This window comes from Canis lupus, chromosome 8, assembly GCF_011100685.1.
Source record: "Canis lupus familiaris isolate Mischka breed German Shepherd chromosome 8, alternate assembly UU_Cfam_GSD_1.0, whole genome shotgun sequence".
NCBI classification, from domain to species: domain Eukaryota; kingdom Metazoa; phylum Chordata; class Mammalia; order Carnivora; family Canidae; genus Canis; species Canis lupus.
Window position 1 is genome coordinate 24,248,099 of NC_049229.1, and position 13,342 is coordinate 24,261,440.

General features: G+C 35.4%; 1 protein-coding gene across 3 annotated transcripts in view; it reads right to left on the reverse strand.

Annotated features, from left to right (window-relative positions):
• MDGA2 (MAM domain containing glycosylphosphatidylinositol anchor 2) overlaps positions 1-13,342 on the reverse strand; it is a 782,196-nt gene that overhangs the window by 198,925 nt on the left and 569,929 nt on the right. For all 3 annotated transcript variants that reach the window (XR_005363220.1, XR_005363219.1, XM_038544626.1), the window contains exon 7: positions 11,841-12,170. Coding sequence is in view for 1 of the 3 variants with exons in the window: in XM_038544626.1 (XP_038400554.1) it covers positions 11,841-12,170 (330 nt within the window). In the remaining 2 variants the exon portion in view is untranslated. The remainder of the gene's footprint in view (positions 1-11,840; positions 12,171-13,342) is intronic.

Here is a 13,342-nt window from a genome sequence, read left to right on the forward strand (position 1 = left end):
TGGAGTGGTGTTATCAGAGTAGGGGAGGATGTCATGTTTCATCATCAACAGAGGGCATGGCCACATGATCCAAGTAGAGTGTTACCTGAATCCCTTCCGGAATATTTTAAGATCTGCCTTTAGTGATCTTTCATGCAAATCCCTTGTCACAGAGTGTGACTGAATTCAGAATCACTGATATAGTAGCAGGAAATATTCACTTATGATATATAACATTTTACAGCATGCTGCAAGCTCCTATCGTGGATTTTGAATCTGAGATTTTAAGCTTAAATCAGAATACGACTTGAGGAAGTAAGTAAGTAGCTAAGCTTTGGGGCCTATTGAGAAGTGTCCTCAGTATTTAAAAATTATGCCAATAAATGAGACATTTAGAAATCTTTTTGAAATGTTTTATAACATAGGTATTTGGGGACCTGCCCCAATAATCTTTTATTTAAAAAATAGGTGTTCATAATTTATAAACATCCCAAAATTTACATCACCAAAATTCCAGTTGTGATGATTTTCTAAATTTATAATCTCTTTCCTAACCTCACTGATATGCCACAATGAAGGATGAAAAATTAAGACTATGAAAATTAATGAAGTCTTTTACTAATAAAATGTATTCATTCGTAAGCATATTCTTTGGGGAAAGTTCTTTGCACTAATGGGAATTATAATCTCTATTTTGGAGCTCTTGAAAAAAATAGCTTTGATTTAAGACATTCTAAACTGTAAAATGAAACCCATATACTGCAAATAAATTAAATCACTAAAGTGATTGTTCTGATGCTAGAAGATCTAGGATTCGAAAGTTTCTATTACCACAAGAGCAAAATGGTGACCAAACTATTTAGTCTATGGACCTAGTCTCTGTGGCTACTTCTATTCATTTCTCTGTTCCTACATTGATAATGGCAAATTGGTAATGTCATCTACAAGCATAGAATTCTGAAGTGTAATCATAATTACATAAATAGTACATTATAGTGTTACTTCCCACAACTTTCTTCTCCTATAGGCAAAAGATCAAGAGTGAGTTTTGGTGTTATAGCTTTCAATAATATAACCTAATTTATATTCCATTCTTAAGTAAAAATTTGATGGAGACATTTATTGTCCATCAGTTAATGAATATATTGTCATAAGTCTTAACTCTAGTAGATTATTGGTAAGTATTACAGTTTTAAATGAAAATTGTGAAACTAACGGTGTTCAGTCCTCATTAGATTAGAGAAATATTTAGTTATTTAAAATTCAGAAAGTTCCTATGTCCTCATTGCTTGCATTTTAAAAGGATGATGAAGAGTATAGGAAGTATAAATTGGGTATTCTTTTGTATTTCTCATTGACCCATTCTTATTATAATGTAATCCAGAAATTTCAAAAAGTGTTTAGCTCTACCAAATAAAAAAAAAATATTCAACACAAGGAATAGTAATTATACAATAGCTAATTAATTACTGTTAAACTATAACCTGTAAGGTAGACATTTTGTTTTGGTATTTAGGGGAAAGAAAGTCATTTTTAAGATGAATAATTGGAGGAAAACTATGAATCCAATCTTATTTCCATAATTACTGACATTCAATTCTATGTGAGAAAATTCTAATTACAAACATGATTAATGTTTATTGGACTATTATAAAAATAAAGAATTAATTCAATGCAGCAAATCTTTGCATTTATGCCCTCCCAAAAAGATAAGTAGCAGAAACATTGATACAATTCTTGCTTCTGAAAGCAACTTCTAACTTACTGATAAGGCCAACTAAAATCATTTCAAATGTTCCCCATAACTCCTTTAAATGATCTCATTGCAAAGAGAATTAGTGTAAATGTTACTTTCTGTAAATCTCTATCTCCCACCCCCGCCTCCATTGTACTCTCCTTTTCTCCCTCTCTCAATTCACAATTCACTTGAAGGAAAATAAGAGCTGCCTCCATTATCAAAATCCATGTATCATTATTAAAGCATCTGGGACAAATATATTCTTTTACATGCCTCTTCATACTGATGAAGAGTTATTAAAGGTCCTAAAGATGCTGTAAATATGTAAGGTTTCCCCTGGATATTCCCCAGTTCCACACAAACTAGGCACTCTTTTCCCCCGATTTCCACTGATTACTTTTTTTTTTTTCATTTACTTCATGGTTTTTGCTTTTTCCCACCATTTTATCTTTGCTTCATATTCTCTTCTTGGGTTAGCTCATCCAGTTCTAATTAATACAACTGCTTGCGAAATCCATGTTTTACTCATGACCTTTCTCCTGGTCATCAGACTTGATTTTTAAATTGGTCACCAGAAATACAAGGATGTCTTACCAACCCCTTGGCTATAAATAGTCCCAGATCGATTTGTCCTTTCAAACCTCTCCTACAACCTAAAATCTCTCACTCAGAAGGTGGCATTACCATATTCTAAACAACTGGGATATAACATTTTGGAATCACAGAGGCACAGTATACTTTGGACGGGATGAAGAACTTACGTAAGCAAGTAGTTTTCAACTATGTGTGTTTAATACCATTTGTAAGATGTGTATGAATCTGGGTCAGAATATTTGTCCAAAAATAATCTTACATAGAAGTCCTAATAGAGAGAGATGCTTAGATGTGAATGAATTTGGGAAAAAAAGTGGGGGAGGGGGATAAATTCTCAGCTGGTTAGCTACCATCCCTCTGCAGTACAGTAGCCCTTGGAAATATTTCCCTCAAATTCTTAATTGTCATCGAAATGCCCTTTAAAAATCAGTTACCCAGTTGATCCCTTTACTCTATAGATGAAAAATTATGAGGTCCAGACTCAAGGTTAATAAAGTTATTAAGTGGTAATAAGTGGTAATTACAAGTCTGACCCTAAGTCTGTGGCTCTGTACTACATACACTGCCTGATGACAGTCAGGCTCTCTCTTAAACTCACCTGAAAGCACTGACCACTGACTAAATCACCTCTTGACAGGAGAGATCATGAGTGCTACTCAGGGCTTCATCTGATTCCTATCAATCTCTTCAGCTGAATAGGAGTCCTTCTGCCACCTCTCCAATTTCTACTTTTTTTTTTTTTTTAATGTTCCTTCTTTTCCATTCTATTTCCTCAAACTCTTCCTTAAAAATATTCCAAAGCTGTAGTGGAGAGAGAAAGAATCTAAGATGCCAAGAAGTCTATTGACTTCTCAGATGATGTTCATGAGTGAGGCTCCTGCTTTTTCTATTAGCTAAACCTTCTGTTATCTTTTCTTCTCTGATGACACCTCCACATAAAGGATTGCCTATCCCCACTGCCTTATCACTTCCTCACAAAAATTTTCTGTGCTCTCTCTCACATTATCTCTAAATGAAACTGCTTTATTTCTCCACCATTCTTCCTCTGTATCATTTTGGAACTCTTAACATTAATCCAGTGAGTAGGCCTCTAAACACCAATCTGATCATACCACCCCCATGATAAAACTCTTTCATCATTCTCGATTGAATGTATGAGGTCTAATTATATTCATTTCTTCTAAGATCTAGTGACAAATAATCCTTATTATTTTTTAAAGGTTTTATTCATTTATTCATGAAAGACACAGAGAAAGGCAGAGACACAGGCAGAGGGAGAAGCAGGCTCCATGCAGGGAGCCCGATGTGGGACTCGATCCCAGGTCTCCAGGATCCGCCCTGAGCCGAAGGCAGACGCTCAACCGCTGAGCCATCTAGGCGTGCCTCCTTATTCTTTTTTTAAGATTTTATTTATTTGACAGGGAGAGAGAGCACAATCAGGGGGAGTGGAAGGGAGAGGGATAAGCAGGTTCCCAATGCAGGGCTCAATCTCAGGACCCTGGACGATGGGATCATGACCTGACCTGTGGGCAGACGCTTAAAGGGAGCCACCCAGGCACCCCACAAATAATCCTTATTCTTAATCTAGCTCAGATGCCATCTGCTCTATGAAATTCTTGCTGACCAGATTCATTAATTTCCTACACGTTTCTATATTTGTCTGATTGTCCATAAAGCAATACTAGACTTCATTTGCTATTAATGTTTTTCAAGTGTATTCTCACTAGGATATCAAATCAACTATGAATTAGATTCTGTGCATTTTTATTTCTTCCTATATCTCCTTACCTGTACTGGTTGTTGAATAAAACTTTTTTGGATTGAATATGCACTATGTTTCATTAATTAATCCTAGAATTACAGGTGACAGCTATACTTAATTTCTTTTGCTGTATTAGAATACTTGCTTTATTCCTGCCCGCACTGTCAGCTGACCTTGCCTCTCAAATTTAAATTTCCAAGCCTCAATCTTCCTCCACTTAGGGCAGTTTCTTTAGGGCTGAGAAACTGAAATAAAGGTCAGATATACCAGATGGGAAGGAAAAAATACTGATGAAGTGAGCCATAAATACTGTGTACACTTCTTGTAGTGGCTTTCCTATCTCCATTAAGAAAATTTCAGAAGTTCAGAAGGTTTTGTAAAGGCCTTTGCCTTAATTTTGTATAATTTCACAATTTCTCTCATAGGTCATTCAGCACATTTTATATGGTACTCGGTAAGCATTCTGAAGGTATCTTTAAAAACATTCAAGAGTGGGTATTTGACTATTTGAATGATTGTTATCAAAGGTAACACAGAACTGGACATAAGTTCCAGAGCCACAATATCCATTAATTCTACTTGAAAGTAAACGACAATAGGAAGAAGAATGCAAATAGACAACTGATATTTTCTCAAACTTATTTAAGAGCAAGTGTAACCATCTGTATAATATGTTGCTATTTCTGTTATCTTTCTTTTATTATTTTAAATAATCCAAATAAAAGCCATAATAGCTAATAGAAACATAGATTCCAGACAAGTTACCTAGCCACTCCCAACACTTCTAGGTTGTTGTATTTACATATTTCCTTTGTAGAACATGTGCATCAGCCACTGAACAATATAAGATTTACATAAATGAATAGAAGAAATAGTTCCAAACTATTAAATAATTTTTTATAATAAAACATTTAATTTAAGGAGTAAAACTTATTTTCTTTATTTATATTTATTTATTTTTTTTATGATAGGCACACAGTGAGAGAGAAAGAGGCAGAGCCACAGGCAGAGGGAGAAGCAGGTTCCATGCACCGGGAGCCCGACATGGGATTCGATCCCGGGTCTCCAGGATCGCGCCCTGGGCCAAAGGCAGGCGCCAAACCACTGCGCCACCCAGGGATCCCTAAAACTTATTTTCAAGTAGGTAATGTTAAGCATAAAATATTCTTGTTGGCAAAATTTACTGTATCTAAATATGAATTTATATAGCCATGCCCACCAGACAAGCTACCATTAATACCATCCTTTACTAAAAGCACAAATTAATAGAATTAGATATCTCTATGAGTATAGATGAATGTAGCCCAATATTTCCCAAAGAACGTTCTGTGTACATAGTGATTAAAAACAGTATGTTGCAGTTCAGTGTCTCTCTGTAAAGTTCACTAAGTGCAACAGCAACTGAAGGATCTAAGTACCACAGTAAAGATATATGCTAGCCAAATTTAGTTCTAGTCCCAATACTGCAAGTGAAGAGGAAAGTCTATGAGAAGAAAGTGGGAAAGGCTGTAGAAGAGATAATTTACTGCTTCTTAGAGCAACAGTTCCCCTACTGACACACTGCTTACAATGTAGTGCTTCTTTCTGGCCTATATCAAGGACGATATAATACCCCTTCCAATGGGCACAGGAGTCAACTGCGAGAGGAAGTTTCAGTACTGAGAGAACCAGTCCTGCTGGAGGCCAGTGTGAAAAGTAGCCTATCAGCCATTCAGAAAAATACAAACTGACCTCATAATCAGGAGACTCTGAAATTCAGAGTGTAACTCATTTTTTTAAAGGTGTGTTTTGTTTTTTTTTCATTGTCTCCTCAGTTATCCAAAGAACATTTTTTAAATCCAGAAACAGATAAAAGATAGGTGGGAGAGGTCACGAGCAGAATAGAATGGCAGCAGAAAAATCTTATATATTAGGAATGAGATTTGAGCAATTTCAGGTAATCTCAGGAGACCCTGAGGTATAATTCTAGAGCTTGGACCACACTAGCAGATAATGATTAGCTTAACAAGGAACCCAACAAAATATACAGATGAATGAGGAATATTGAGACTGAGATTCTGTCTCAATTAGTTATTTGTGGGTTTAACTTAGTTTCCTAATAAGTCCACAGAGTTCAGTTTTGTTATTATTCTAATTCTTAACAGAATTCTAAAATCTAGGTTAGATATTAGCACACAATGGCTGGTGGACAAAATACAGCCCACCACTGGATTTTGTAAAGTTTTATTGGAATACCATCAAGCTCATTCATTTTATTGTCTGTGGCAGCTTTCCCACTGTACCAGTGGAGTAGAATAGGAGCAAGAGAAACCACATAGCCCACAAAGCTAAAACTATTTACTATTTGGCCCTTCACAGAAAAAGATTTCTGGCCTCTGTTCTTCACCATTAATTTAGAAGTTATGGATTAAACTTCATAATTTTGGAGTCAAGGAAGAAAATGAATTTTTCTGGGTCCAGTAACTTAGGAAGCAATTACATAACTCTTGAATGCATGGAAGCTTCCTCTGATCAAAGTACTGTCAGATCTTACATGTGCTGGCCTTTCTTACGGCTTCCTGTTACATAAAAGGATCTATCATTCACTATAGTCATCCTACAGAACTTCAGTTTTAATCAGCAGATTTTTATGAGTTGCTATTCTTCCTTAACTGGAAAAGGGCAAAAAAGCAATCAGTGAACCAGACTTAATCATTTTTCTTTTGCCTTCCAGCTCATTAACTATTCTTACTAGTTGTGTATCATGTCCCTACGAGAACTTTCATTTCACCGATGTAAATACTTGTACAGACATTTGCTAACCATCATAATTATAGTAACCAGTCAGGTACACAGCAGCAAAGCTAAGATTTCAAACTGATTTTCTCAATTGGTCACCTCTCAGCACCTATGTTTATGTTGCTGCCTCTTCTGGTTTAATCCCCTAAATCTAGTTCAATTTTCTGCTATACAAAATACTTCTGTATTCTAACAAGGAAGGAAAAAAAATCATCAAATCTGTATTGAATCTTCTGCTCTATTTGCCCACCAGATGTCTCATTTCAGAAATTCCACAGAGCACCAGTCTCACTGTTTATATTTTCTACCATGATGCAGATGCTTCTGAGTTTCCTATAAACCTACAAGTTTGTCAGGTCATGCAGAGGAGTACGTGCAAGCCAAGGACTCTGCCACAGAGCAACACTGGAGGAAGCAATGGAATATTTTTCGGCAAACCTTCTGAAAATTAAATATCTATGATAACAATTATAGTTGTTCAAATGAGTAACAATCAAGTGAGAATATTTTAAGGGTTGATTTTAGCTGATGCTGAAATTTTAGGCTAAAATTCGCATGCATTTTCTGGCAAGTATGTGGAAGATTTTCATTTTACAAAATTGAATTGTAACAATGAAAACTTCAGTATATTTACTTACAACTGATAAGTTACTGTAAGTTAATTAATTAATTAACTGAAACTAAATTACTGTAGTCATCTTCAGTTTCTGCAATGTGGTTTTTAAAGTTCTGCAGGCTAGCAAGATAAAATATATTCTCAGTAATGATACTAATAAAATTGAAATAAGCCAACATAACTTGCTTATATTAATATCAATACTAATCCTATAGTAAAAGCAGAACATGGAGAATCATGTAAGATTCCTGGGACTTCCTTCATCCTGTGTATTTTGCCAACTGTACCCTCCCTCCACTGCCACTGTCACAATGCTATGTTCATCAAGATTTAACTCAAATGTCATTTTCCTCTGAAATGTTCCTGGGCCAATATTGAGGAAGCATTCAGAATTCCTAAACAAATCTGATTAAATGTAAATACAGCTTCCTTCCCACTGTATATTGTGCCTACTTTCTAAATAATCTGATAATTAGGTAATTTGAAAACTTAGTAAGGTCCTTAAGAGCAAACTCGTTCGTCCGTCACCACATGACATGGAGCCAGAAACAAAGCTATGATGCCGTAGAAGAATCTGCCAGAAATATGGATTTTGAATAGACAGAACAACAAATGCTTATAATAATCTGAATGTTTATAGAGTGAGAAAAAAGCTTCTAATGTTGAATTGTGACAATAAGTTATAATCTATCATCATGTACCATAGCTTTTATTATTCAATTAAATGCATGAGGTGAACTCCAAAATACATGTAGCTTTTCTCTTCATTTTTTCTAAAATCAAATCATTATCTTTTAAAAATATTAATAATTCTGTAAACTAGGACTTACCTTCCTGAGATATTTTCTATCTCTCTTTTTTTAAGATTTTATTTATTTATTCATGAGACACAGAGAGAGAGAGAGAGAGGCAGAGACACAGGCAGAGGGAAAAGCAGGCTCCATGCAGGGAGCCACATGTGGGACTCGATCTTGGGTCTCCAGGATCACGCCCTGGGCCGAAGGCAGCACTAAACTGCTGAGCCACCCAGGCTGCCCGATATTTTATAGTTCTATTTTAAACGTCCTCAAAAGCATATTTAGAGATGTGGTTTAAAAAAAAAATGGTCTAAAAAAAATATCATTTAAAAAAAATGGTTTCCTGGGATGCCTGGGTGACTCAGTGGTTGAGCGTCTGTCTTTGGCTCAGGGTGTGATTTAAGTTTAAATTGTCACACTGAATAGCTTACATTTAATATAATAGAAAATGTCTAACACACAAGAAAATCACTGACTACTTGAACAATCCTAAATTCCCCAAACTACTACTAATATTACTAGCAAAATCCAGAATCTAAGAGGTCCCCACATATTGACTTATATCTTAACAGTAGTCTCCTTCTCTTTGACGTTACTCACCCAATCTAAGGGAATTTCCTCTGAATCCTGTGTGGTTCATAGAATTAATACAGTCTAAGATTTTAAACATGCTATAGCTTGTTCATTCTCACTGCTCAAACTCTACCCCCAGGAATATCTATATATTTCATGTTAAATCACTGCTTTAGTGTAGTCTTTTACTATGTGAGGATAAAAATAATTCTTTAGATACCAATTGAATCGCACAATCTCAGATCTATAAATCTTTATACTGTAATCTGGTATTCCATTCTATTGTAATCAAAATAGAACATCAAAGCTGGTTTTGGCATAAAGATAGATTATGCTTTGGTTAGGGACGCCTGGGTGGCTCAGTGGTTTAATGCCTGCCTTCAGCCCAGGGCATGATCCTGGAGTCCCGGGATCGAGTCCCACGTCGGGCTCCCTGCATGGAGCCTGCTTTTTCCTCTGCCTGCGTTTCTACCCCTCTCTCTCTCTCTCTCTCTGTGTCTCTCATGAATAAATTAAATATTTTTTTAAAAAAAGAATATGCTTCAGTTAAACATCATCTTCTGCAGGCCTTTTTATCAAAATACAATCCCCAGCCCCATGACCATGCCCCACCTGTGCAGCCTCACTTCAAAGGGCCCTGTGCATAAATTAATGCCTTGAATGTTGGGATCATGGAATTCTTTGCAAGTTCTGAACAAGGGATCTGCTTTATATTTTCACCAGACACCACAAATCATGGAGCCATCCTGCCCCTAAGAGTGATAATAGCTTAAATCACAGTATAAATCGGTGTACTGAATAACTTTTCTTTAAGTCAGTAGGGAATTACAAGAGTGGGAAGAAACAGATCAAATGTCTATCTTTCAGAGGAAATGGGAGGAAAGAAAACCTAGAAGCTACGTGAACAAATTAGCTCATTTCTTTATTTAACAATTTTTTTGAGTACCTGCAAAGTACTCTGTATTGTTTCAGATGCTGGGGTTGCAACAATGAGCAATACTGACAAAGACCCAGCCTTCAGGGAGCTTCCACTCCCAGGAGGAGATGGAATAACCAAGTCGGCCTGTGACGGTGGGCGACAGTGAACGGGAATGCTTTGAAAGAGGACTTCATATATCTCCTTTATCTCTACCTACTTTTGGTAACCAGACAAAATAATAACTGCTTAAGAAATTTTACTCATTATAAGTAAACTTTTATTACTAAGAAGCATTTCTCGAATATTTTTTGCTTTTCTGATCATCGTTTGGCATTTTTCTTTTAGGATTTTTAGAAAGTTCTTGAATCAATGCTAGTTATCTTCTCTGCCATTTACAGTACATAGTTTGAAATAGGTAAGTAGTATAATTAAAAATAAATGTTAGAACTAATTTTGTAGATATTATATAATGCTCCTTTCTTCTGCCCATTCCACACTCCCTCTTTCATTTGTGTAATGTTGTATGAATAGTGCTACTATTAGACAAGTCTGTCTAGAAAGCAGCATGGATTCTTTGGATCTGGGTTTGTGTTACTGGTTCTGAAACAATAACAACAAGCAAACAAAAACATGCAAACAAAAAAAAAGCAATGCTCACAATTCTGGAAAATCGTCACTCATAAATAAGACAGATAATGTTCTCACTCTTATAGGAAATATCACTGTTGGATGTCACCTAGCACATTATTGTAGGCAACCAATGGGTATTTGTTGACTGAATGAAAAATTCAACTAATGATGACCACGCATATCAACAGCTCTCCATTAGATGTCCTAAAATGAATCTATCTCCTAGTGCTAGAACCAATTTGGAAATAAAGGTTAGATGATAGTTATTATTAAAATAGTTATTTTTTCCTAGAAAGGGATGTCTGTCCAAACACAAGTAACTTTCATCACTCTAATCTCCTTATACATTAGCTGTAGCTGATAAAAAATGTAACATCTCTTGGAAATAATGCAGAATGGTGAAGAGTAAGCACATTTTGTCAGCCTGAAGAATGGACCTATATCCCTGATGGAGTAAAATCAATCTAGTGTGCATTGCAATTTAGAATCATGAGACAACACAAAATCAAAGGTCAATCTGTTACCGTACGAGAGTCAAAATGCCACCTGACAGGAAAGGAAAAGCAGTTTAAGTGTTCTCAAAAAAGTATGTCTGCCAGCTACATTTGTGCTCTCAACACATAGTATTCACCCTAGAATTATATAAAAATCCTAAATTGAAATTCAGTCCGGTAACAAGCTGGCATCACAAATAAAGCTACTTTGGTGTTGTCCGGATGCATACTGATTGTAGTTCATGGGTCACAGGATTTTAAAATATCCTAAGAGGTAAGCCAGTGTGTCATCCCATACCATATCCTAGAACTTACCTCATCGACAGATGTATATTTCATTGAGGGAAAATAGATAACATTTTTCACTTCTAACTTTAAAAGAAGGAATTTCACTCCAACATACTTTTTCATTTAACCATTCTCACTCTGAAGAGATTCTATCATCACATTCTTCAAAAAAAAATCACATGATTACAAATTTAACACCTTTATTGCTGGAAAATACATTTCTTATAAATCTTATACTTGAATACTTTTAAATTATCTCTCAGTATTTTCTTCTTAGAACTAAACATTTTATTTGTTTAACATTTCCAAAATTTGCCTTAGCTTTTTAGGCATTTGCTGCTTGACTTTATGAATTAATATAATTTTAGAGTCTACAGAGGGTTCCTAGCAATTTAAAAAATCTGTCATTTAATCCGGGAGCCTATACCTATCATAGTCAAAGTATCAATTTTATTTGCACTATTTCTGTAAAACCTCAGGTAAATCTAAATCCAAATAGAAATAACAGTGTCTTTTAATATGATATTTATCGGGCAATCAGAACGTTAGGATTTGGTTGTATGAAACTTTAAGAATAATAATGACCTTAGCTTGGCTGAAGACTTTTTTTGCTAAACGTTAAGAAATTATTCTCAATGCAAACATCTTTTGCATCACAAACATGCTTCTTACCTGTGCTGCTGGATATATTAACATCAATACTGATATCAGATATTCCTCCTCCCTTCAGAGACGCTACACATGTGTATGTCCCAAAATCCGTGAATTTTAAATCAATGATGTCCAAGTTTGTCGTTCCCGGAGAGACATCAGGATCAGTCTGTGTAATAACCATTCTCTCAGAACTTCTTAATGGACGACCATTTTTAAACCAACTAAATGTTAACTCCTCAGAAGGAACAGCTTCTACTTGGCAAGATATTTTCACCTCACGCCCAATCTGGATGTTGTCATCTTTGTGATAAGGATCTGGTGTGATCCAAAATCGTCCTTTTTTTAATGCTAAAACATAAAAATTCCATAAATAGTTAGTGTTACTTCCATAATGTTAAGGATTCATTCACTTTAGGTAATCATCTCTGAGCTGAAATAAAGTAAAACAAAATAAAATAAAATGTATATATGTTTCTTTATTATTTCCAAGTGCTGTGCTAACATGTTAGTAAACCTCTTTTAAATAATCTGGAAGTATCTGAAGACCTAAGTCAGTTAGAGACACTAAACATGATTTTTATGAATTGGATAATATTTTCCAGTGATAGAAAGGATGCTTTAAGTCTATATGTGATATTTAAATCGGTTGCCATTGAATTTTGAAAAAATGATGTAACTTATTTATATAACATCATTAGGTATTAGAGTTAAAAATAATGTGGATCATTAAGCCCAATTCAATATCTATGCCATCCCTTAATTATGGAACAATTTCCCAGACAACTCAAATATTGCACAAATGTTAGATTAAAGAAAATTCTTCTAAGATTGTATCTACCTGCTGATCAAAATTTGTTAAGAATTGAGTCGGTTCACATTCGTAATGCATTTTTATATACTGAAATAATCTGAATTGAAAAAGAAAACTGTTTTCAAAACATTTGCTGTGACTGTTCTATTTCACCATACATAGATGTTTCCAGTTGAAACTGTTTGCTGGCTCTCTCCTGCAGATGGCCAGAAGAAACTCTCAGCAGATGGTTTGGAAAACATGCTGTGTTTGTATCCTAACAGTAGAGCTTTCTGGGTGCAAGGTCAGGATTGTTCTCACAACCTGTCGCAGTAGTGAAGACTACCAGAGGCTTCTGGGGGAGCAGCTACTGTCTTCTAAGGGCTCCACCTCTGAACTTTGAATGATACTGTGGGATTCAATAAAGAATAGGGTTTGCTCCTTTTTCTGGCAGTGATTCTTATACACACATTCTTCTCTTTACTAACATCCTACCCATTTCCCTCTCTCTTAATATTACTTTGTAACTCTGTATGACAATATGTAGAATATGCACTGCAACATAATTAGCAGAATAAAATATTGTCCATCCGCTTTTTACCATTAAACCATATATAAGCGACAGCAGCAAAATGATGTGAATTTAGAAGACCCACAAATATTGGAGGCCTTCTAACTGCATTCTGGGTAACCTTCCCTGAGTTTTCCCTAGCTCATTCATAAAGGTCAG